General features: G+C 43.2%; 1 protein-coding gene across 7 annotated transcripts in view; it reads left to right on the forward strand.

The window, feature by feature from the left end:
* The window catches only part of TAF1 (TATA-box binding protein associated factor 1), a 128,649-nt gene that overhangs the window by 96,607 nt on the left and 5,327 nt on the right, over positions 1-26,715 (forward strand). For 3 of the 7 annotated variants that reach the window (XM_053579145.1, XM_053579146.1, XM_053579147.1), the window contains exons 33-39: positions 4,123-4,190; positions 4,719-4,835; positions 11,375-11,500; positions 12,561-12,662; positions 12,930-13,086; positions 14,143-14,320; positions 19,800-23,794. In XM_053579145.1, the coding sequence (XP_053435120.1) occupies positions 4,123-4,190; positions 4,719-4,835; positions 11,375-11,500; positions 12,561-12,662; positions 12,930-13,086; positions 14,143-14,320; positions 19,800-20,019 (968 nt within the window). In that variant the 3' untranslated portion in view covers positions 20,020-23,794. Of the gene's footprint in view, positions 1-4,122; positions 4,191-4,718; positions 4,836-11,374; positions 11,501-12,560; positions 12,663-12,929; positions 13,087-14,142; positions 14,321-19,799; positions 23,795-26,715 lie in introns of those variants that run through there. The other 4 variants (XM_053579150.1, XM_053579149.1, XM_053579148.1 and 1 more) reach the window with 2 other exon arrangements.

Genomic DNA, 26,715 nt, shown 5'->3' on the forward strand with positions numbered 1-26,715 from the left:
AGAATCGCTTGAGCCCAAGAGATTGAGGTTGCTGTGAGCTATGACGCCATAGCATTCTACCAAGGGTGACAGAGTGAGACTCTGTCTCTTAAAAAAATTTTTTTTCATCATAAAAATTACATACATGTTCATTGAAAAGAGGAAAACTGTAGCAGATAAAATGAATAGGAAACATTTCCTTATCTTTCCCCTCCTCCCATCCCATTCTGCAGAATAGCCAGTGTTAGTTTTGGTGTGAAAATATTCTGAACCTTTTTTCATATATACTACATACTTCTTCTTTTTTGAGAAATAAAATAATTTATTTACTTTTTGTTCTACAATTTGACACTTAAGAATATATTATGGGCTTGGTGCCCATAGCACAGTGGTTACAGCACTAGCCACATACCCTGAGGTGGGCAGGTTCGAACTGGCCTGGGCCAGCTAAACAATGACAACTGCAACAAAAAATAGCCAGGCGTTGTGGTGGTCACCTGTAGTCCCAACTACTTGGGAAGTTGAGGCAAGAGAATCACAGGAGCCCAAGAGTTTGAGGTTGCTGTGAGTTGTGAGGCCACAGTACTCGACCCAGAGAGACATAGTGAGACTCTGTCTCAAATAAAAAACAAAACATATATTATGGACAATTTTTCTTTCTTTTTTTTTTTTTTTTTTTGTAGAGACAAGAGTATCACTTTATCGCCCTCAGTAGAGTGCCGTGGCATCACTAAACTGACAGCAACCTCCAACTCCTGGGCTTAGGCAATTCTCTTGCCTCAGCTTCCTGAGTAGCTGGGGCTACAGGCGCCTGCCACAATGCCTAGCTATGTTTTTGTTGCAGTTCGGCTGGGGCTGAGTTTGAACCCGCCACCCTCGGTATATGGGGCTGGCGCCCTACCCGCTGAGCCACAGGTGCCACCCTATGGGCAGTTTTTCATTCATGTAAGTCTGTTATCTTTAAAATTAAGTAAGATAAGTCATATATAGTTTTCTTTGTCATACAGGACTCAAAAAAGCAAAGGATGTCTTTATGAATTAAAAAAAATATCTAAATTGGATCTCCACTTTGTTTTTAAAAATAAGATGGCTGAGGCTCGGCACCCGTAGTGCAGTGGTTATGGCTCCAGTTGCATACACTGAGGCTGGCAGGTTCAAACCTGGCCCACGCCAGCCAAAACAACAATGATGATTGCAACAAAAAACCTACCAGGACGTTATGGTGGTGTATGTAGTCCCAGCTACTTGGGAGGCTGAGGCAAGAAAATAGCTTAAGTCCAAGAGTTAGAGGTTGCTGTGAGCTATGACGCCATGGCACTCTACCGAGGGCGACATAATGAGACTCTGTCTCAAAAAAAAAATAATAATAAAAATAAGGTGGCTTCAAACCCAGCCCCGGCCAAATTAAAAAAAAAAATAAAAAAAATAAGGTGGCTGAAATAGAGGGAGATTGCCCAGTGGTAACTCATGTGACATTGGGTTTTTATAGAAATACCAGTTGTTCCAAGAATTCAATTTCTTTTTTTTTAATTATTATTTATTTATTTTTTTATTAAATCATAGCTGTGTACATTAGTATGATCATGGGGCACCATACACTTGGTTCATAGACCGTTTGACACATTTTCATCACACTAGTTAACATAGCTTTCGTGGCATTTTCTTAGTTATTTTGATAAGACCTTTACATTCCACTCTTACTAGGATTCACATATTCCCTTGTGGCTCACACCTGTAACCCTATCACTCTTGGAGCCTGAGATGATAGGATCCCTTGAGCTTGGGTTCAAGAACAGCCTGGGCAGAGTAGGACCCCATGTGTACTAGAAATAGAAAAATATAGCCAGGTGTTTTGGCAGATGCAGTAGTCCCAATTACTCAGGGGGCTGAGGCAGGAGAATCACTAGAGCCCAGGGGTCTGAGGTAACTGTGAGGTAGGTTGAGGGCGTGATACTCTAGCCTGGGCAACAGAGTGAGACTCTGTCTCAAAAGAAAAAAGAGAAACCAGCATATTGTACCCCTTGATTGCACTAATATGCATACCTATGATTTAACAATTAAAGAAAAAAGAAAGAAATTGGGCGGTGCCTGTCACTCAGTGGGTAGGAGGCTGGCCACACATACCTAGGCAGTACCGGTCCATGCCAGGTAAACAACAATGACAACTACAACAACAACAACAAAAAAAAAGCCAGGCAAAGGGCGGCGCCTGTGGCTCAGTCAGTAAGGTGCCGGCCCCATATACCGAGGGTGGGAGGTTCAAACCCGGCCCCGGCCAAACTGCAACCAAAAAATAGCCGGGCGTTGTGGCGGGCACCTGTAGTCCCAGCTACTCGGGAGGCTGAGGCAAGAGAATCGCGTAAGCCCAGGAGTTGGAGGTTGCTGCTGTGAGCTGTGTGAGGCCACGGCACTCTACCGAGGGCCATAAAGTGAGACTCTGTCTCTAAAAAAAAAAAAAAAAGCCAGGCATTGTAGTGGGCGCCAGTAGTCCCAGCTACTAAGAGGCTGAGGCTAGAGAATCTCTTTAGCCCAAGAGTTTGATGTTGCTGTGAGCTGACGAGGGTGACATAGTGAGACTCCATCTCAAAAAAAAAAAGAAATGAAAACAAAATATTCAAAACTTAGAAATAATGCAGAATAGGGGCGGCGCCTGTGGCTCAGTGAGCAGGGTGCCGGCCCCATATGCCGAGGGTGGTGGGTTCAAACCCAGCCCTGGCCAAACTGCAACAAAAAAATAGCCAGGCGTTGTGGCGGGCGCCTGTAGTCCCAGCTGCTTGGGAGGCTGAGGCAAGAGAATCGCGTAATCCCAAGAGTTAGAGGTTGCTGTGAGCCGTGTGACGCCACGGCACTCTACCCGAGGGCGGTACAGTGAGACTCTGTCTCTACAAAAAAAAAAAAAAAAGAAAAAGAAATAATGCAGAATAAGAGGAGATAGTTCCTTTCAGTGGCATGCTTAGACTTTGTAAAAAAGGCTTGCTTAATGATTAACATTTTAGAAGAGTACTTCCAAATAGCATTTTCTACAATGATGGTAATATTCTAAATCAATGCAAAAAAGTAAACCAATATACATACAGTCTCTTCAACTATGAATATCCTGCATCAGAGTGCTATCTTTGTTGGGTCATTGAACCTACACAGACCCATTATCACCCAAAGTCCATAGTTTACTGTAGGGGCTTATTCTTGGTGTTGTACATTCTATGGGTTTTGATAACTGTATGATGATACGTGTCTACCATTATAGTGTCATACATAATTTTTTTTTAGTTGTTTTTTTTTTTTGTTTGTTTGTTTTTGAGACAGTCTCACTTTATTGCCCTCGGTAGAGTGTTGTAACGTCACAGCTCACAGCAACCTCCAGCTCTTGAGCTTAGGCGCCCGCCACAACGCCCGGCTATTTTTTTGTTGTAGTTTGGCCGGGGCTGGTTTCAAACCCGCCACCCTCCGTATATGGGGCCAGTGCCCTACTCACTGAGCCACAGGCACCGCCCAAATACATAATTATTCTTTAAAAACATCCTTACCAACGTGTACTGAACAATTCATGGATAAAATAATGCTAGCATTTGCTTCAAAATAAGTTAGGAAGCGTCTAAAAAGTTGAAATATAAATGAAAAAAGATTGGCCATATGAGTCCGGGCGCAGTGGCTCATGCCTGTAATCCTAGTACTCGAGGACGCCGAGGTGGGCAGATTGCCTGAGCTCACAGGTTGGAGACCAGCCTGAGCAAGAGCAAGACCCCATCTCTAGAAATAGCTGGGTCTTGTGGCAGGTAGTCCCAGCTACTCAGGAGGCTGAGACAAGAAATTCGCTTGAGCCAAGAGTTTAAGGTTGCTGTGAGCTATGATGCCAGGACACTCTACCAAGGGCGACAAAAGCAAGACACTGTCTTGAAAAAAAAAATTGGCATTATGTTGATAATCTTTGAAGCTGGCTAATGAGTGCATGGGAGTTTGTTGTATTAGTCTGTTTTTATATGCATTTGAAATTTTTACCTCTTCCGATAGAGCAGGAGTCCATGTTAAAGCTGAAGCATGATTTTTCTCGGTCTAGGATAATCGGACACTGCTGGTAACAGAATGTGAAATTCTAGAACCAAAGTATGCAAAAGTAATGGCACTTTCTTATTTAATTTATAGGGCCTGAGAGTCAGTACACTAAGACTGCTCAGGAGATTGTGAACGTCTGTTACCAGACATTGACTGAGGTAGGTAGTAAAGAAGTCTCCTTAAGATAAACCTTTTGTAAATCCTTTTGTTCCCTTGAGTAAGAAGCATTCCCTGACTTTATCCCCTTCCCCTCCCTTACTCTGTTTCCTTCCCTGTCTTGTTTATTTTGATTACCTGTGTCTTGCCACTAAAATAAAAGCTCCATGAAGACAAGGATATTTTTGTTTGTTGTTTTACCTACTTTTCTGTCTTCAGTGCTTAAAATACGTGTTCAATGGGGGTGGCGCCTGGGGCTCAGTGGGTAGGGTGCCGGCCCCATATACGGAAGGTGGCGGGTTCAAACCCGGCCCCAGCCAAACTGCAACAAAAAAATAGCTGGGTGTTGTGGCGGGCACCTGTAGCCCAGCTACTCGGAAGGCTGAGGCAAGAGAATCGCCGAAGCCCAGGAGTTGGAGCTTGCTGTGAGCTATGACACTATGGTACTCTACTGAGGGCAATAAAGTGAGACTCTCTAAAAAAAAAAAAATACATGTTCAATGAATTTGTTAATTTTCTTTATTTCTTAGTATGATGAGCATTTGACTCAACTTGAGAAGGATATTTGTACAGCTAAGGAAGCAGCTTTAGAAGAAGCAGAATTAGAAAGCCTAGACCCAATGACACCAGGGCCCTACACACCTCAGGTAAGTTTGAGGACTAGGAACCTCCTCTTACAGTTTTCTTATTGGTTTGGGAAATTGGGAGCATGTTAACAGATGTATTTACTGAGATACCATTCTTCTCTGTCCTTCCTCTTCATATGCCTTTCGTGTGCTTTCTTGTCTTCTCAAAGGCTAAGGTGAGTGAGGACCATGGGTCTTGGCGACCTTTTTGAATCCAGAGAAAGTAGTGTGGGATAAATGAGTGGGGTCGGGTGTTAGTTGTTTAGACAGTATTAATAAATAGCAGATTCCTGACTACTGTAGCCAGAGGCATCCTCTCAAAATCTCTGGAGTTCTCTTGATCATGATTTTGGGGTTTCTAAGGCATCCCTACAATGTAGACTTCTGAGTTATAGGTATGGGCCATGTTGTTCTACTCTGTGCAGCTCAGATGTCATCCATTTTCCTGGATTGATTCCCCCTCCTAGTACACAAAGACAGGTAATATTTGTAATGTTCTTAAGTTTACATGTTAAAATACTAGAAAACAGGATGAATAAGAAATTTTTAGTCTTGACTCGGCACCTGTAGCTCAGTGGCAAGGGTGCCAGCCACATACACCAGAGCTGGCGGGTTTGATCCCAGCCCGGGCCTGCCAAACAACAATGACAACTACAACCAAAAAATAGCTGAGTGTTGTGATGGACACCTGTAGTCCCAGCTACTTGGGAGGCTGAGGCAAGAGAATCACTTAAACCCAAGAGTTTGAGGTTACTATGAGCTGTGCCGCAACGGCACTCTACTGAGGGTGACATAGTGAGACTCTGTCTTAAAAAAAATAAAAATTTCTTTATTTTTAGTCTTTCTGGTCTGACTAAACCCTTAAATAAACTGAGTCTATTTCCCCCATACTATACTCTGAGAGGGTTGGCATATTTAAAGAATAGGATTTATCCTTTCTTGATGACATCTCTAAAAAAAAAAAAAAAAAAGAATAGGATTTAACATAATTTAATTGGTGCTTGCTTTCTATATTGGAAGCATTGTGGTAGAGTGGAAAGTACATGAGGTTTGACATAAAACAAGCCTGGGTTTGAGTCTTAGCTCTGCTGCCATCTAGCTTTGTCATCTTGGAAAGTTAAGTTAACCTCTCTCAGTTACCTTTTCTCTAAAACCTACTTTTTAAGATTGTTAATAAACATTAAATGAGTTAATTTGCCAGACGCATAGTAAACATTCAATAAATGTTTGTTTTCTTTTCTCTATTGTCTATAAAGTTCCCCAAAGCTCTTTGAAATTTAGCCAAATATTTTAATGCAGAACTTTCCCAATTCCCACCGGAAACTTTTTTTTTTTTTTTTTTTTTCATTCTACCGAGGTTTTACTCTGAACTGATAATGCAACCTATGTGATCTCTGTTGGATTATTGCTGTCTCTGTATCTCATTCATACGAACTCTCCCTATCTATCTTTTACTCTCTCTTTCATCCCAAAACCTAGGTTACTGAGGGTCCAGGTATAAAGAACCCTCATACTTCTTCAAGGCCCAGAACAAGGAAAGGCTCTTGGAGTATGTGGGCAGATTGGGTCAAGGGGGCTTGGGTGAGTGATGTTGCCCAGGAAGGCCCTATTTTCTAATAGGCCCACAGCTTCCTCAAGGTACTTTCTGGTAAGTTAAAGCCTGGGTATTAGCCACCATTCTCCAGGAGAGTCTAGTCACTGAGTAACACATGGTTTGCTCATTTCTAGGATAGCCTAAGCCTAGTCTTTTGGTGAGTCAAAGCCTTGGACCCAAAAATCATCTTCCTTTCTTTCCCCCGCTTCTCCCATTACCTCAAATGGCTGAGGGAAGCCTGTCATCTGTTCTCCCTCTTGAGCAGTAGCTCTTATTTGATACAGTTAGAGAGTTTCCTATGAAGAGTAGGGCTTGATAGTACTGCTTCATTATTCTAGTTCACCTTTTTTTTGGCCGGGCTGGGTTTGAACCTGCCACCTCCGGGGCTAGCGCCCTACTCCTTTGACCCACAGGCGCTGCCCTCTAGTTCACCTTTTTATTATTCCCTTTACTCACACATACACAGTTTAAGATAGTAAGCCCTACTCCTTACCTCTTAAGTTGAGGATGATGCACATGAGTTGCTATTCTTTTTACTACTCTCAAATGTTATTAGAGATTGTAAAAGTTTAAACCTGAGGCTGAGTGCTGTTGCTCACTTCTGCAATCCTAGTCCTCTGGGAGGCCCAAGGTGAGAGGATTCCTTGAACTCAGGAGTTTGAGACCAGCCTAAGCAAGAGCAAGACCCCATTTCTTTTTTTTTTTTTTTTTGTAGAGACAGAGTCTCACTTTATAGCCCTTGGTAGAGTGCCGTGGCATCACACAGCTCACAGCAACCTCCAACTCCTGGGCTTCAGCGATTCTCTTGCCTCAGCCTCCCGAGTAGCTGGGACTACAGGCGCCCACCACAACGCCCGGCTAGCAAGACCCCATTTCTAATAAAAATGGAAAAATTAACCAAGTGTAGTGGCAAGCACCTGTAGTCCCAGCTATTCGGGAGGGCTGAGGCAGGAGAATGACTTGAGCCCAGGAATTTGAGGTTGCTGTGAGCTAGGCTAATACCACAGCACTCTAGCCTAAGCAACAGTGTAGTCTCAAAAAAAATTTAAACTTATCATAATAACAATTCTGGTTGTGTGGAAACATGACAGTAATTTTTTTTTTTAACTTTAAAATTAGACAGTTTTTATTTTTTGAAATTATTAAGTACATACTAGTTAGATTTTAAAAAAGTAATGTACATGTTTAAGTATATCTAACTGAAATTTCTTGAAGGCAGCCTCTACATGACAGTAATTTTAAATGGTAGTAGTTAGTAATGTTATCTTCACCTAGCTTGCATTGCATCATCCATTCAGCTTAATACTTTTTTTCCCACACAGCCTTCTTTCTACACCATGCATTAGGATTTTATAGAAATTTCAGGGGTGGTGCCTGTGGCTCAGTGAGTAGGGCACTGGCTCCATATACCAAGGGTGGCGGGTTCGAACCCGGCCCTGGCCAAAACTGCAACAAAAAACAGCCAGCATTGTGGCGGCCGCCTGTAGTCCCAGCTACTCAGAGGCTGAGGCAAGACATCGCCTAAGCCAAAGAGCTGGAAGTTGCTGTGAGCTGTGACACCACAGCACTCTACCGAGGGGTGACAAAATAAAACTCTGTCTCTAAAAAAAAAAGAAAAGAAAGGGCGGCGCCTGTGGCTCAGTTGGTAAGGCGCTGGCCCCATATGCCGAGGGTTGCAGGTTCAAGCCCAGCCCCGGCCAAACTGCAACAAAAAAATAGCCGGGCGTTGTGGCGGGCGCCTGTAGTCCCAGTTGCTCGGGAGGCTGAGGCAAGAGAATCGCTTAAGCTCAAGAGTTAGAGGTTGCTGTGAGCTGTGTGTCGCCACGGCACTCTACCCGAGGGCGGTACAGTGAGACTCTGTCTCTACAAAAAAAAAAAAAAAAAAAAAAAAGAAAAGAAAAATTTTCATTCCCTTATTTTCCCTTCCTCTGTTCCACACTGTTTATTTGCTCTATAATACTTTGAATTCTGTTTTGCCTGTATTTCTCTAAAACCCACTTCTCATTCAGTCTTACTCGTTTGCTTTAAAAAATCAAAGTGAGCCCAGTGCAGTGGCTCATACCTATAATTCCTACTACTTTGAGAGGCCAAGGCAGGAGGATTGCTTGAGGCCAGGAGTTTGAGACCAGCTTGAGCAAAAGCAAGACCCTCATCTCTGCAAAAAATAGAAAAAGTAGGCAGGTGTGGTGGTGTGCACCCGTATTCCTAGCTACTCAGGAGGCTGAAGCAGGAGGATCACTTCAGCCCAGGAGTTGAAGGTTGCTGTGAGCTATGATGAAGCATTGCACTCTAGCTCAGGCAACAGAGTGAGGACTGTGTCTCAAGAAAAAAAAGAAAAAGGGCGGCGCCTGTGGCTCAGTCGGTAGGGCGCCGGCCCCCATATCCCGAGGTGACGGGTTCAAACCCGGCCCCGGCCAAACTGCAACCAAAAAATAGCCGGGCGTTGTGGCGGGCGCCTGTGGTTCCAGCTACTCGGGAGTCTCAGGCAAGAGAATCGCTTAAGCCCAGGAGTTGGAGGTTGCTGTGAGCTGTGTGAGGCCACGGCACTCTCCGAGGGCCATAAAGTGAGACTGTGTCTCTACAAAAAAAAAAAAAAAAAAAAAAAAACTACCATAAAAAAACCCCCACAGAGTAACAACATGTGGTATTTTTGTTGATAAAAGTAACATTCATTGGGGAAAACTGGAAAGTAGAAACTAGAAATAAGTTAACTCAGAAAGAACATCACCACTGTGAGTATTTTGATGTATTTCTTTCATGTTTGTGGTGTGTTTATTGTTATAAGCACACTTTTAAAATGAAATTAGTGGGCCAGGCGAGGTAGCTCATGCCTGTAATCCCAGCACTTAAGAGGCTGAGGCAGGTGGATTGCCTGAGCTCACAGGTTTGAGACCAGCCCTGAGCCAGAGCAAGACCCCGTCTCTAAAAATAGCTGGGCGTTGTGGTGGGCACCCGTAGTCCCAGCTACTCTGGAGGTTGAGGCAAGAGGATCACTTGAGCCCAAGAGTTTGAGGTGCTGTGAGCTATGACTCCATGGCACTCTACCAAGTACAACAAAGTAAGACTCTGTCTCAAAAAAAATGAATGAATAATAAAATGAAATTTGTCAATGTGGGTTTTTTCTCTATTCAGTATTTATTGATTGCATATATGTGCCAAATACTAGAAACGGAGAGAATAAAAGAATAATAAAACATGACTACAGGGCGGCGCCTGTGGCTCAGTGAGTAGGGCGCCGGCCCTATATACTGAGGGTAGCAGGTTCAAACCCAGCCCCGACCAAACAGCAACAAAAAAATAGCCGGGCGTTGTGGCTGGCGTCTGTAGTCCCAGCTGCTCGGGAGGCTGAGGCAAGAGAATAGCGTGAGCCCAAGAGCTGGAGGTTGCTGTGAGTCATGTGACATCATGGCACTCTACCGAGGGCAGTAAAGTGAGACCTTGTCTCTACAAAAAAAAAAAAAACCATGACAACTATTAGTTATCTATTAGATCTAAATCTGGATTCACACCAGTACAGTTGTTGGAAGCCATGATAATATCTTAAATCTAAGTTAAAGTTGTAAAAGCCTTATGTAGCCCAGATTTTAAAACTTCATTCTCTACAACTTACAAAGATATAAATATTCAAATGATCTTAAAATAAGCAGGGTCAATTTTTTGTCCAATTAGGAGTAAAGCTCTTCCTTCATTATTGAGCTGTATTTTTCCAATTTTAATAAAAGGTAAAACTGGCAAGTAGAAAGCTAAGTAGCTCAAGCACTGAAGATAAATGATAATATTTGACTGACAACAAGTTCAAAATATCAGAATACTTTATTAACAAAAGTGGGTGATATAAATTGTATTTCACTTATTTGAATTTATCACTGGTACCAATCACCAAAGTGCTATAAATAAAAAGAGGATATTCATTAAAATGTTTGGCACAAGTTTAGGCAAGTTAAATTTTACTCTTTTCAATTCATGATGATTTTGTTACTGAGGTTATCTTTATTTATTTATTTTTTGAGACAGAGTCTCACTATGTCACCCTCCATAGAGTGCCGTGGCGTCACAGCTCACAGCAACCTCAAACTCTTTTTGGGCTTAAGTGATTCTCCTGCCTTAACCTCCCAAGTAGCTGGAACCACAGGCACCCACCACAACACCCAGCTGTTTTTTTGTTGCAGTTGTCATTGATGTTTAGCTGGCCCTGGCTGGGTTCGAACCCGCCACCCCCGTGCTTGTGGTCGGCGCTGTAACCACTGTGCTATGGGGCGCTTCTCTGGTCAATGTGGTTTTGTATCTTGTTCTTTTCACTTTATATTGTGAGCCTTTTATTTAGTCTCTTCTGAATTCTCACAACAACCCTGTGAGGTAGACATTATCATCCCTGTTTTACATTGAGATTGCCAAGGCTTAGAGATGTGAAATAATTTGTTAAAAATTACTCAACTAGTAAGTGTTGGAGTCAGGACTTAAACCCAGGGCAGTTTACCTGAAATCTGTGGTTTTTCACCACACCATTTTGTTTTGTAGCATCCTCTGACAGCCTCATAAACTATGAAAGCATTCCATACTCTTGTTGGAATTGAACTTTTTTTATCCCATTTCCTCTTAAATGTCTCTAAATCAAACAATCAAAATAGCACATATATGAAGCCCTGGGCCTAAAACAATAAGACAATTCTTAGAAAAAAACCAGTTTAGTGACCAGAAAGGCTGTTAGAGTATAAAATTGTTAAATGGCTTTGATGCATTTTCTGCTTCAGGTTTCTGATCACATATATCAGGTGCTATCTGCTTAGAATAGGTAACATTTGTAAGATTCCCCAAGATTTCCCATAAAGCTGTGCCAAACTATGTTTTCTCTTTAACTAGATTATTCTGCATGATCTTTTTCTTCAGTGAATGCTCCAAAGGGGAGTTATCTGTATTTCTTTTTCCTTTCCTCGATAGAAACTGAGTTATATGTTTTGTGCCATAGCCTCCTGATTTGTATGATACCAACATATCCCTCAGTATATCTCGAGATGCCTCTGTGTTTCAAGATGAGAGCAATATGTCTGTCCTGGATATTCCCACTGCAACTCCAGAAAAGCAAGTAACACAGGTAGAATGTGTTAAATTTTTCTCTTAGTGAAATTGGTAGTATGCCTGGAGATGGGGGTAGAGGGGAGTGGTAATGGTGCTATATGTAACATACATCAAGGATGACAGGGCCCTTTGGCCCTGGGAATAAAACTTAGAAATATGATTTCAAGGTGAGATGGTTGCAGGTTATGTGACTAGCGTTGTCTTCTTTCTATCCCTATTGTTAGAGTTAGGCACAGCAGAACTTCAGGGAAGGTACAAGTATGAAAAAAGTGTATGAGGCATCAGAGTAACCTATCAGGTGACTAGAAAGACCAACTGCATTCAGAGACAGTTCAAAATAATTGGCCTGCTACTTTATTATATGTATGTTATAATCTAAATTAAAATTATTTATAAAATTAAACTTAAAAAATATGCCTTTTCTAGGGGTATCAGAAAATAGTCCTTCTGAAGCTATAAATTCTATAGTTATTCTCAGCCCAGCTTCCCCTGGGAAGTTTGAAACCTAGGAGGGTTTTTCTATCCCAATGAGTCCAACATAAATTATAAGGAAAGCTTGAGTCAAAAAGGAAGAATCTTTGGGCAGCACCCCCATATACCAAGGGTGGCAGGTTCAAACCCAGCCCCAGCCAAACTGCAAACAAACAAATAAAAAAATAGCCAGGCGTGTGGCGGGCGCCTGTAGTCCCAGATACTCAGGAGGCTGAGGCAAGAGAATTGCCTAAGCCCAGGAGTTGGAGGTTGCTATGAACTGTAACACCACAGTACTCTTATCAAGGGCGATAAAGTGAGACTCTGTCTCTACGGAACAAAAAAAAAATAAAAAAGGAAGAATCTTCTTATGATGATATAGTAAGGTAGACTAAGGACCTTCTTATTCTTTGAGTTTTTACCCTGCCTGTGATTTCCAGAGAATGGGGGGAAATGCACATGCCTTGGGCTGTGTAAATGGCCCCCACTAGCAGTGGGGTTGGCTAGGGTGTTAGGGAGGAGCATTCATCCTACGTGAGAGCCCTTGGTTCACTCCTCCTACAGGCACGTCCCTCAATGGTGTGCTATTTGTGTTCCTTACTCAGATGCGCCAGGGCCGAGGTAGGCTGGGCGAGGAAGACTCTGATGTAGATATTGAAGGGTATGATGATGAGGAGGAGGATGGGAAACCTAAGACTCCAGCCCCAGTGAGTATGCTTACAGAAAGCTTATGGTTACATTATATACCCTTATATGACAGGAGCCCCAACAGTACAGGGCAGGCCAAATCCCAAGGTGACATCAGAAGGTCTCCATAGTGAGCCCCAGTCTGACTTTAATCCTTGGAACCAGCTAAACAAGTCTATCCACCAAAACTTCTTGTGAGGCAGCAAGGGAGGGGGGTGCCTGGTGGTGGCTTCTGGTCTTTACTTGGTCAGTTGATGAGGCTTTGATCCTTAACTGGTCTCATTCAGGAAGGTGAAGATGGAGATGGTGATCTTGCAGATGAAGAGGAAGGAACTGTGCAACAGCCTCAAGCCAGTGTCCTGTATGAGGATTTGCTTATGTCTGAAGGAGAAGATGATGAAGATGATGCTGGGAGTGATGAAGAAGGAGATAATCCTTTCTCTGGTAAGTCTTGACCATTTCTTGTATTTCTTTTTCTTTTTTTTTTTTTTTTTTGTAGAGACAGAGTCTCGCTGTACCACCCTTGGTAGAGTGCTGTGGCGTCACACGGCTCACAGCAACCTCTAACTCTTGGGCTTAAGCGATTCTCCTGCCTCAGCCTCCTGAGCAGCTGGGACTACAGGCGCCCGCCACAACGCCCAGCTATTTTTTTGTTGCAGTTTGGCCGGGGCTGGGCTTGAACCCGCCACCCTCGGCATGTGGGGCCGGCGCCCTACTCACTGAGCCACAGGCGCCGCCCATTTCTTGTATTTCTATATAGGTCACCATAGCACCCTCAGGGACTGGGTAGAAGCCGTTGACCACATAGTTTTTTTTTTTTCTTTTTGAGCACGTAGGTTTTTATTAGAAGCTGCCTCTTTTATTGAAGTTCATTAATAGACTAATAGAGTACTGAGCATGCTCTCATCGGATGAACACATTCATTATCCCTTAGAGAAAGTAAAGAAACAATGTATTAGGAGGTTCAAAAGACAGTAGTGGAAAAGGCAATACACCTAAGTAACAGCTTTGATTTGGATACTTGCTGAAGATGAGAACAAAGTGGTTATATGTGGCAACAGGGAGGGAAAATTAAGAAAGAAGATCCTGGGCGGCGCCTGTGGCTCAAGGAGTAGGGTGCCGGCCCCATATGCCCATGATGGCAAGTTCAAGCCAAGCCCCAGCCTAAACTGCAAAAAAAAAAAAAGAAAGAAAAAAGATCCTGTTGAGGATGTTTTATGGATTAATGGTAGTGGTAGAGGAAAAATATAGGAGGAAATGATAAGGGAAAAAAAACAGGTTGGATTAAAATGGAGAAAGGAAATTGTCATTTGCATTCAGAGCTGCACAGCTTGCCACTGTTGATCCTAGGCAGTTTACAAGAGAGGCCTTTGAGGTGAGGAGTGCAGAAAGATGCCTGTGTATATGTATGAGAGTGACTGATTTTAGTAGGCCAAACCCAAAGATTTTAATTCTGTCAAGCTTATCTCTTAATAAACCAGGATCTGTTTCTTTTTACAGCTATCCAGCTGAGTGAAAGTGGAAGTGACTCGGATGTGGGCTCTGGTGGGATAAGACCCAAACAGCCCCGCATGCTTCAAGAGAACACAAGGATGGGCATGGAAAATGAAGAAAGCATGATGTCCTATGAGGGAGATGGCGGGGAAGCTTCCCATGGTTTGGAGGATAGCAACATCAGGTAATTGGCAGCAACATGCTATAGGGCTGTGGCATCCGTGCCCAGCTATGATGTCAGAGGGCCCAATACCAGATTGCTTTCATCCATCAAATATTTCTTGAGCGCCTACTAGGGCCAGGCACTGTGGTAGGCCCTGGAGATATAAAGACAAGTAAGACATAATCCTGTCCTTGAGGAGCTCACAGTCTAGTGAAAAAGACTAACACAAATAATCATTACAAATACCATGTGAGGCCAGATGTGGTGGCTCATACCTGTAATCCTAACACTCTGGGAAGCCGAGGTGAGTGGATTGCTTGAGCTCAAAAAGTTTCAGAGACAAGGGAACACTTGAAATGTGCCTTAAAGGATGAATGGAAATCAGATTAATAGGTATTGTGGCAATGAGTAAAGAGATCTTTATAGATGGGACAGTATGTTAAAGGGCATGGAAATATAGCACGAAGTATGTTCCAGAGCAAAAAGAGATTGTTGGGAGTTGAAGCTCCAGAACTAGCAAAGGATTATATTGAAGAAGAACTTAAATTGCATGTTAGATCATTTGGATTTTTATTCTATAGTTAGTAGGAATCCTGGATGTAGGAATCATTAGTTTAAGGAAAGGGAAGTAACATCAAATTTGTATATGAAATAATTCCTAGGGCAATATGGGACAGATGATGAGGATATCAACTGGGATCTGTCAGGTGCTAAGGGAAAATAAAGGAACATACTCAAGAGCTGTTTAGAAGGTGGATCAATTAGATTTAGGGGGTAAAGAGGTCAGATAATTAATAAATGAGTATGTTATTGAGATAGGAAAGAGAAAGAACAGGTCAGGTATTAAATAGGGTAGGAAAACGAAAAATGGATTTGGCTTTTAGACATGTTGGACTTAATGTACATATGGTACATCTAGTTAGCAGGCAGAATTTATTCATTCAGCAAATATTTATCATAAGTACAATAACTAATATGTGGCCCCTTCAGGGAGTTCAATTTGGTAGGTAACCTAAAACAATTAAATAGACAATCATAGTGTAACATGAAAAGTGTTTTGAGAATGGGCGCGGAGACACATGCCTGTAATCCTAGAGGCCAAGGCAGGTGGATTGCCTAAGCTCGCAGGTTCGAGACTAGCCTGAGCCAGAGTGAGACCTCGTCTCTAAAAATAGCCGGGCGTTATGGTGGGTGCTTGTAGTCCCAGCTATTTGGGAGGCTGAGGCAAGAGAATCTCTTGAGCCTAAAAGTTTGAGGTTGCTGTGAGCTATGACGCCATAGCACTCTACTGAGAGCCAAGTGAGACTGTCTCAAAAAAAAAAAAAAAAGGCGAAAAGTGTTTTGATATGCAACCACAGGGTTTTTATGAAATTTGGGTAGAAGTAGAAGAGGAGGGCTGGTCAGAGAAGGAAACTGACCCAAATATGAATAGGAAGTAGCTAGAATGAAGAAAGCAGGCCAGCGAAGAGCAATCGATACTCTCTCCCCCTCCTTCCTTCCACCTCCTCTGTCTCCTCTCTCCCCTCCACTCTCTCCCATCTCCCCTCCCTCTCAAAAAATAAAAGATAAAAATAAAATTAAAAAGAAAGCAAAGGGTCGGGCAGCGCCTGTGGCTCAGTGAGTAGGGCGCCAGCCCCATATGCCGAGGGTGGCGGGTTCAAACCCAGCCCCGGCCAAACCGCAACAAAAAAATAGCCGGGCGTTGTGGTGGGCGCCTGTAGTCCCAGCTGCTCGGGAGGCTGAGGCAAGAGAATCGCTTAAGCCCAGGAGTTAGAGGTTGCTGTGAGCTGTGTGAGGCCACGGCACTCTACCCGAGGGCGGTACAGTGAGACTCTGTCTCTACAAAAAAAAAAAAAAAAAAAAAAAGAAAGCAAAGGGAAAATAGCAGTGACTAGGAACAGCATGTGTGAAAACACAGAGGCATAAAACAGTTTTAGAAAACACAGCTCAGGGCGGCGCCTGTGGCTCAGTCGGTAAGGCGTCGGCCCCATATACCGAGGGTGGCGGGTTCAAACCCGACCCCGGCCAAAATGCAACCAAAAAATAGCCGGGCGTTGTGGCGGGCGCCTGTAGTCCCAGCTACTTGGGAGGCTGAGGCAAGAGAATCGCTTAAACCCAGGAGTTGGAGGTTGCTGTGAGCTGTGTGAGGCCACGGCACTCTACCGAGGGCCATAGAGTGAGAGACTGTCTCTACAAAAAAAAAAAAAAAAAAAAAAAAGAAAACACAGCTCACTGTGTGAGCTGGAGCTTTTTTGATTGATCCATGTAAAAATCTAAGATCCAATTTCGGCGCCTGTAGCTCAGTGGCTAGGGCGCCAGCCACATACACCAGAGCTGGCAGGTTCGAATCCAGCCTGGGCCAACTACAACCAGGCATTGTGGTGGGCACCTGTCCCAGCTACTTGAGAGTCTGAGGCAAAAGAATTGTTTAAGCCAATGGTTTGAAGTTGCTGTGAGCTGTGACACCACAGCACTCCACCAAGGGCAACATAGTGAAACTGTCTCAAAAAAAAAAAAAAAATCTTGGCGGGCGCCTGTAGTCCCAGCTACTCGGGAGGCTGAGGCAGGAGAATCGCCTAAGCCCAGGAGTTGGAGGTTGCTGTGAGCCGTGTGACGCCACGGCACTCTACCGAGGGCAATAAAGTGAAACTCTGTCTCTACCAAAAAAAAAAAAAATCTATGATCCACATGTTAGAAACAATTTAAGGAAGTAGGTAAGGATTAATAGGAAGGGCCTGAAAGTTTTGGGCAGGCAGCAAATGAGGATAGTATGATCAGATTTACATTTTAGAAGGATAGCTCTGTGCCTCAAAATAAAACTAGGCAAATAAATGAACTAATAATTCACAAAATAAATGCAAACAGCCAATAAATACATGAAAATAACTTCCTTTAATAACCAAGGAAATGCAACAAGAAAAACAATGGAGTGTAATTTTTTTTCCTACCAAATTGGTGAAGATTAAAATGAATGATAATGCTCAGTATTGGAAAGGATGTAAGGAAAAAAGAAGACATTCTTTTTTTTTTTTTTTTTTTTTTTTGAGACAGAGTCTCACTTGGTCACACTCAGTAGAGTGCAGTAGTGTCACAGCTCACGGCAACCTCAAACTCTTGGGCTGAAGCGATTCTCCAGCTTCAGCCTCCTGAGTAGCTGGGACTACAGGCACCCACCACAACGCCCGGCTATTTTTAGAGACAGGGTCTCACTCTGGCTCAAGCTGGTCTCAAACTCATGAGCTCAGGTAATCCACCCACCTAGGCCTCCCAGAGTGCTAGGATTACAGGTCTGAGCCACTGTGCCCAGTCTCTTAAACTTTTTTTTTTTTTTTTTGAGACAGAGTCTCACTCTGTCAACCTTGGTAGAGTGCCATGGCGTCATAGCAACCTCCAACTCTTGGGCTTAAGCGATTCTCTTGCCTCAGCCTCCAAGTAGCTGGGACTACAGGCACCCGCCACAACACCTAGCTATGTTGTTGTTGTAGTTGTCATTGTTTAGCAGGCCCTGGCTGGGTTTGAACCCCCCATCCCCAGTGTATGTAGCTGGCATTCTCACCACTGAGGTAAAGGGACCGAGCCCAGCCTCTTCAACTTATTTTATTTATTTATTTGTTTGTTTGTGTATTTATTTAGTTTTTTTTGGGGGGGACAGTCTCACTATGTTGCCCTTGGTAGAGTGATATAGCATCACAGCTCACAGCAACCTCAAACACTTCGGCTTAAGTGATTTTCTTGCCTCAGCCTCCCAAGTAGCTGGGAGTACAGGTGCTCGCCACAATGCCCAGCTATTTTTTGTTGCAGTTGTCATTGTTGTTTAGCTGGCTTGGCTGGATTCGAACCCGCCAGCCTCAGTGTATGTGGCTGGCACTATGGGCACCAAGGCCCAGCCTCTTCGACAACTTAAATTGATAAAATGGGATAGGTGGATCGGTGCCCATAGCATAGTGGTTAAGGCACCAGCCACATACACCAAAGGTGGCAGGTTCGAACACGGCCCGGACCAGCTAACCAGCAATGACAACTGCAACAACAATAACAACAAAACTAGCCGGGGATTGTTGTGGGCTCCTGTAGTCCCAGCTACTTGGGAGGCTGAGGCAAGAGAATCGCTTGAGCCCCAGAGTTGAGGTTGCTGTGAGCTGTGACACTACAGCACTCTATGGAGGGTGACAGCTTGAGACTCTGTCTCAAAAAAGTAAAATAAAATACAATGGGATAGGTGGGAGAGAAGTATAGCAATTTATTATAAATAAAATTTTTTAATGTACATCCCCTTTTACCCAAAAATTCAATATCTAAGGAATTATTCTGTGGGAATAAAACACCTTCATCAAGATGTTCATCACAGCATTGTTTCTTTTTCTTTTTTTTTTTTTTATTTGAGTCAGAGTCTCACTATGTCACCCTTGGTAGAGTACCATGGCATCACAGTTCACAACAACCTCAAATTCTTGGGTGTAAGCAATTCTCCTGCCTCACCCTCCCAAGTAGCTGGGACCACAAGCATCCACCACAACACCCAGCTATTTTCTGGCTGTAGTTGTCATTGTTGTTTGGCAGGCCCGGGCTGGATTCAAACCCGCCAGCTCTGGTGTATGTGGCTGGCGCTCTAGCCGCTCAGCCACAGGCACCGAGCAACACAGCATTGTTTCTGATAGTGGAAAACTTGGAGGTGGTTAAATATATCCTAGTGAGAGATTATTAAATCATGTTACAGCCATATGGTGGTGTACTATATAGCTATTAAAATTACGTTATGATATATGTTTATTGACATGGAAAGAATATATAGAGTATCCCAGTTTTGTAAATTGAAAAAAAAATGTTTAAGCATCTAAAGTGAATAGAAAATACCTGGGGAGGTTGTTATACACCAAAAGATTGTCTTTGGATGGTGGAATTGTTGGTAGGGTTTTTTGTTTCTGATGTATATTCTGATTTTTTTTTACTAGTGAATGTGCATTACTTTTTTTTTTTAAGTAAAACTAAGCATAAAGAAACAAGAAATAAAAAGCACTCTGGCAGAAGTATGAAGAAGTAATTGGAGGCAATCAAGACTAGAGGCGTGAAGACTTATTTCAATAGTGTAGGCAGGAGCTAACAAAGGACTAAGCCAAGGCAGGCAGGATAGGATTGTAAGGGAGGTGGTAGAGACAATATATATTAAAGAGAGAATCTTTGGGACTGTTGACTAATTGGATACCATAAATGGTAGATGAGACAATGAGGCTGTCAGAGCACTTATGGTCATGTAAGCTGGCAGTGTGCGTTGTTCGGGTGTAGAATTTCTTTCAGGTTCTTGTGTATATGAAGTTGGCAAGTTGATGTTTTGAATAGGATCATTTTTCTTTTAGGAACACGTAGAACAGTTCAGTTCAGTCTAGTCACTTTAGTGTCCAGGGGAGGTGAGATGGGATGATTGTTTATTGGCACTGAGAATGGGAATGGTCAGCTAGAGGATGGTGTCAGAACTTGAGAGATGACGCGTTTCTCTTCTCAGTTATGGGAGCTATGAGGAGCCTGATCCTAAGTCGAACACCCAAGACACAAGCTTCAGCAGCATCGGTGGGTATGAGGTATCAGAGGAGGAAGAAGATGAGGAGGAAGAGCAGCGCTCTGGGCCAAGTGTACTAAGCCAGGTTCACCTATCAGAGGACGAGGAGGACAGTGAGGATTTTCACTCCATTGCTGGGGACAGTGACTTGGACTCTGATGAATGAGGCTTCCTTTGGGCCTCCTTGGTCAGCCTTACCTGTTCTCCAGCCTAGGTGTCACATTTTTCCCGGTTTATTTATATTTGTACAATGTCTGATCCTGAAATCACCTTAGCCTTTAAAAAATAGTAAATGACATGGTGGGTGCCTGTAGTCCAGCTACTTGGGAGGCTGAGGCAGGAGAATCACCTGGAGTTGGAGATTGTTGTGAGCTGTGTGACGCCATTGCACTCTACCAAGGGCGATAAAGTGAGACTCTGACTCTACAAAAAAAAAATATATATATATATATATAATATATAGTAAATGATAATAAATCACTTCTTCTGATCTTCGCGGGGCAATGTTACCCTTCTTTTTAGCAGCCCTATTCCCCCTACCACTACCAAAAAGAGCAAGCTCATTTTTCTCTTGTTCCCTCCTTTAAAACCATTTATTGCTCATGGTATAATTTTTCCCTGGGGAAGAAGGAGAAATTATGAAAGGACTAATAACTTAGTGTCCTCTTGATGTATTAGAAATTTTCCAAGCATGGTATCATCTCAGTTTTCTAATTTTCAGGCTGAAACAGGTGAGAACCCCCTTGCTGTAACAGAGCATTGGGTTCTGGGGAACTCTATGCCATACTTAAAAAAAAAACTATTAGACAAACAGCCCATTATTATTTATGCCGAAATGGATTTGAGGCAGGTTGACTATAAATCCTTGAAATAGCCTATATATGTCAGAAATGATGTGTTGTCGTGTAAATGTGTTCTCTCCCTCCCCCCCATGGTGGGGGAGGGGAATTATAGGAAAATGGTAAGTTCTTTAGGGTCAAGACTGTGTTTTTTGTTTCTTTTCATGCTTAGGATATGGTTCTGAGCATAGCCAGGAATTCAGTAAATGTTCCTAGAATCATAAAATCCTCAGTAGACATGTTACTGAGCATCTGCTTCATGGTAAGCACTGTATCAGATCCTTGGGATTCAGAAGTAAATGAGACACATCCCTTTTACCGAAAGAGATCACCATGAAGTTGGGGAAGGGGGAGTAGAATTCAAAACATGTTAATAAATTATTACAGTACTGTGAGATAAGTGCAATTAAGAAGCTAGCTATAAAGTATAGGGGAAAGTAGAGGAGTGATCATGTCTGAAAAAAAAATCAGGGAAGTCTTAAAGGTAATTTTTAAGCTAATTGTTGAAGAAATAATAGGAGCTTGCCAGAAGGAAAAGTCCAGGCAGAATGTAAAATGAAGTGAAAAGGCCAAAGTCTAGAAATGGCAGAGTGTGTTCCTAGTTTGTTTGTACCTACCTTGTTCCAGAAAGGATTTAAGATGGTTTATGTTCTAGTCCTTTATTGCTGGAATGGGTAGAGGTAAGACTGAAAGATAGGCAAGAAGCATACCATCAAGAGTTTTGCATTTGCTGTTAATGTGTGTGTATTTTATATTATGGGAAATGAGCTCTAGAGGAGTGATATAATCAGATTTGTGTTTTAGAAATTTTCTGTGTACTGAATGAATGAAGAAATTGAAAAATCATATGTAAGAGTCATGTGTGATCCTGTTTTTGTAAAAGACAAAACCATGTGTGTATATTTATATGTGTTTATGTATACTTGTATATGCAAAGGAAAAGGTCTGAAAAGATATATGCTAAACTGTTCACAAAAATAATCTCTGGGGAGTAGGATTGGAGGGAAGGGGGTTTATGTGCTTGTATGTATACTGGGAGGGTATTGTGCTTTTATTTCTGTATTGTTTGAATTTTTTTATAAGTATGTATTTTTATAATAAAATTTTTTTTTAATTCTAGCAGTAGTGGTGGAGAATGGTTTGGAGGGGGGAGCAAATCTAGTTCAAGTAAGGTGTAATGGAATAGGGCTGTGGCATTGAGGTAGAAAGGAGGAGGATGGATTTGAGAGATCTTTAGGGAGTAAGATCAACAGGCCTTGGCATTTAGAAGTGGAGTAGGGGAAGTAGAAAGTGGCTTCCAGAATTTTGGTTTGGAAAATCGGGTGGATACATGGTATTCATTCATTCATTTCAATGTTTATCAGGCTACCTATTTTTATCAAGCAGTCTGCAAGATACTGATAGAAAAATAAAATACAGTCTCTAGTTGCAAGGAATTTAGGGTCTGGTACAGTGGTTCTCAACCTGTGGCTCACGGAACTATATTAAAGGGCCGCAGCATTAGGAAGGTTGAGAACCACTGGTCTAGAATGAGGGATAGATATGTAAATAAATGAGTTTAATAAAATGTGATCAGGCCAGGCGTGGTGGCTCACGCCTGTAATCCCAGCACTTAGGAGGCCTAGGTGGGTGGATTGCCTGGCTCACAGGTTAGAGACCAGCCTAAGCAAGACCAAGACCCCGTCTCTTTAAAAAAAAAAAAAAAAGGAACAGCCAGGTGTTGTGGCGGGCACCTGAAATCCCAGCTACTAAGGAGGCTGACACAAGAGAATTGCTTGAGCCCAAAAGTTTGAGGTTGCTGTGAGCTGTGATGCCACGGCACTCTACCCAAGGTGTGACAGCTTGAGACTGTCTCAAAAATAAAAGTAATCATTACTATGAATAGTGTCAAGATTCCTTGGTGAGAGGAAGAAGTTCTCAACTCTACTTACGGAGTAAAGGACAGGAGTGCTTAACAGAAGAGACCCTTAAAAGATCACAAAAAGTAAGGAAGCATTTATCAAAGGGTAGAAAGTAGGTGTACTTTCTAAGCAGAGGGAACAGAATGCTTAGGAAACAAGTAGTTACAGGTTGCTGGCGAACAGGGAACATATGCGTATGTAGTGTAGTGATTACAAGCTCAGAATCAAATGCTCAACATGCTCAGCAGCACTATAGATCAGTGGGTAGGGTGCCGGCCACATACACTGAGGCTGTCAGGTTCAAACCCTGCCTGGGCCTGCTAAAACAACAATGACAACTGCAACAAAAAACAACTAGGCATTGTGGTGGGTGCCTGTAGTCCCAGCTACGTGGGAGGCTGGGGCAAAAGAATCACTTGAGCCCAGAAGTTTGGAGGTTGCTGTGAGCTGTGATGCCACGGCACTCTACCCACTCTACCCAGGGCTATAGCTTGAGACTCTGTCTCAAGAAAAAAAAAAAAAAAGAATGAAATGCTCATTTTAGAGCCATCCCTTTGGCAGTAGTATGAAAATCGAGTAGGGGGGCGATGCCACATGAGAGATGATGGAGACCTAAACTGTGATGGAGGTGTGACAGTAAGGATGGAATGAGAGGTATATCTTGATGACTGATTGGAAATGGGAGAAAAAATAATGGAACCTAGTTTTCTGACTTAGGTGACTGGGTGTTAAATGATGATCTCATTCACTGACCCAGGTAGGTAGGGATGGAAGGTAGGGGAAACAGCTAAGCTTAGTTTGAAGCATATAATATTTGAAGTTTTAGTATCTATAAAGCTGGCTGGGCGCTATGTCTAATACCTATAATCCTAGCATTCTGGGAGGCCGAGGCAGGTGGATTGCTTGAGCTCAGAAGTTCAAGAACAGCCTGAGCAGGAGCAAGATCCAGTCTCTTAAAAAAAAATTGCCAGATGTTGTCTTGGGCACCTGTAGTCCCACTTACTGGGAAGGCTGAGGCAAGAGGATCGCCCGAGCTCAAGAATTTAAGGTTGCTGTGAGGTATGACACCACGACACTCTACCCAGCGTGACAAAGTGAGACTCTTGTCTCAAAAAGAAATGTATAAAACTTAGGGTTTGGGGTTGGTGCCTGTGGCTCAGTGGGTAAGGCGCCAGCCCCATATATGGAGGGTGGCGGGTTCGAACCCAGTCCCAGCCAAACTGCAAAACAAAAAATAGCCAGGCGTTGTGGTGGGTGCCTGTAGTCCCAGCTACTAGGGAGGCTGAGGCAAGAGAATCGCCTAAGCCCAGGAGTTGGAGGTTGCTGTGAGCTATGATGCCACAGCTCTCTACTGAGGGCAATAAAGTGAGACTTTGTCTCTTAAAAAAAAAGAAAAACTTAGTATTTGCTCGGCGCCTGTAGCACAGTGGTTATGGTGCTAACCACATACACCTAGGCTGGCGGTTTGAGCCCAGCCTGGGCCTGCTAAAACAATGACGACTAGAACAAAAAATAGCCGGGCGTTGTGGCGAGTGCCTATAGTCACAGCTACTTGGGAGGCTGAGGCAAGAGAATTGCTTAAGCCCAAGAGTTTGAGGTTGCTGTGAGCTGTGACGCAACAGCAGTCTACCCAGAGTGACAGCTTGAGACTCTGTCTCAAAAAGAAAAATCTTAGGATTTGAAGCTAACTTTAAAAATAGGTGAGGTCACCAGGAAGCATGTGTAGGGTCAGAAAAGCGGGGAGGATAGAATCCCAGTGAACACCAGTATTTAGGAGTGGTCAGAAATAAAAACCTAAAGAGTGGTATTTCTCAAACCAAGGAAGGAGTTTTAATGGAGGGGGACAGCATTTTTTTTTTGTAGAGACAGTTTCACTTTATTGCCCTCGGTAGAGTGCCGTGGCCTCACACAGCTCACAGCAACCTCCAACTCCTGGGCTTAGGCGATTCTCCTGCCTCAGCCTCCCGAGCAGCTGGGACTACAGGCGCCCACTACAACGCCCAGCTATTTTTTTGTTGCAGTTTGGCCGGGGCTGGGTTTGAACCCGCCACCCCCGGTATATGGGGCCGGCGCCTTGCTCACTGAGCCACAGGTACCGCCCGGGGGAACAGCATATTTAATATAGAGAAGTAGTCAGGCTTAAAAGAAAGCATTTGGATTTGACAATTAGTATATCTCTGGTGACCTGAGCTAGCAAAAACAGTTTTGGCAGAGTCAGTGAGGTTGGAATCCAGCCATTGGTGGGGTAAAGAACAAATGGGAGGTGATGAAGTGACAACTCGCCACAACGCCTGCCTATTTTTTGTTCCAGTTGTCATAAACTACTCTTTGAAGAAGCTGGGCTGTGAAGAATAAAAGGAAGAGTCTTAGGATGGAAGATAAATGCGTATGCTTACATAGTCTTAGAGGAAAGTGCAATAGAGAAAGAAGGGATAGAAAAAGCAAGAAAGGATAATTGTTGAAAGGACCTGTGAAGACCATATCTTTGCTAATAGAAAAATTTGCCTTAGCAGGAGAGATCTTCCCTGAGCAAGAGAAAAGAATGGATGCAGTTATAGATCAGTATGTAGATAAGGGATATAAGAAGTTTAAAGAGTACATACATCACAGCTTCAGTTTCCTCTTTCAAATAGGTAAGATTACCCTTGTGGGCTGGGTACTGTGGCTCACGCCTGTAATCCTACCCCGGGGAGGCAGAGGCAGGTGGATCCCTAAGGGATCCAAGACCAGCCTGAGCAAGATCAAGACCCTGTCTATGCTAAAAATAGAAAAAAATGGCCAGGCTCAGTGATTCACACTTGTAATCCTAGCACTCTGGGAAGCCTAGGCAGAAGGATCCCTTGAGCTCAGGAGTTTGAGACCATCCTGAGAAAGAGCAAGACCCTGTCTCTACTAAAATTAGAAAAACTAGGCTCGGCGCCTGTGGCTCAAGCGGCTAAGGCGCCAGCCACAAACACCTGAGCTGGGGGGTTCGAATCCAGCCCGGGCCCGCCAAACAACGACAGCTGTGACCAAAAAATAGCCGGGCGTTGTGGCGGGCGCCTATAGTCCCAGCTACTTGGGAGGCGGAGACAGGAGACTCGCTTGAGCCCAGGAGTTTGAGGTTGCTATGAGCTACGATGCCACAGCACTCTACCCAGGGCAACAGCTTAAGGCTCTGTCTCAAAAAGAAAAAAGAAAGAAAGAAAAACCAGCCAGGCATTGTGGTGGGTGCCCGTGTGTAGTCCCAGCTTACTCGGGAAACTGAGGCAAGAGGATAGCTTGAACCAGGAATTTGAGGTTGCTGTAAGCTGAGCTGACACCACAGCACTCTAGCCTCGGCAATAAAGTGAAACTCTCTTGAAGGGAAAAAAAAAAACTATCCTTGTGACAAAAATGAAAATGGGAATGGTAGCTTGAATAAAGTGTTAAACTACTGAGGGGGATAACGAGAAACTTGGAAAAAAGCTTAAATGTCCATTAGTAGCAGAGGGGTTGAATTATGGTTTGTCCATTCATTGAAAAATACCCAGCTATTAAAATAATGAGGAAAATCTATATGGACTATTGAGGAAAGATATTTATTTATTTATTTGAGACAGAGTCTCACTCTGTCACCCTGGGTAGAATGCTGTGGTGTCATAGCTTACAGCATCCTGAAACTCTTGGGCTTGAGCAATCCTCTTGCCTCAGCCTATCAAGCAGCTGGGACTACAGGTGCCTGCCACAGTGTCTGGCTGATATTTCCATTTTTAGTAGAGATGGAGTCTTGCTCTTGCTCAGGTTGGTCTTGAACTCCTGAGCACAAGCAGTCTACCTACCTTGGCCTCCCAGAGTGCTAGGATTACAGATGTGAGCCACCTGAGCCTGCCCACTGGAAAGATACTTTCGAAAAAAAGTAAGATTGTCAAGTAGGGTTTGATTTCATTTGTTTGGAGGACAAAGTGGATAAATCCATGTTTGCATACTTACAGAAAAAGATTGAGCAAGATGCACTTCAGACTGTTAGCATTTCTAGGAGTGAGGTGGAATTGTGGGGGGCCTCACTGTTTTCACTATTGTTAAACCTTTCTATTTAAGTTTAAACTTTTTTTTTTCCTGAGACAGAGTCTTTCTCATTTGCCCAGGCTACAGGGCCATGTC

The sequence above is a fragment of the Nycticebus coucang genome, chromosome X (assembly GCF_027406575.1).
Source record: "Nycticebus coucang isolate mNycCou1 chromosome X, mNycCou1.pri, whole genome shotgun sequence".
Classification (NCBI taxonomy): Eukaryota; Metazoa; Chordata; class Mammalia; order Primates; family Lorisidae; genus Nycticebus; species Nycticebus coucang.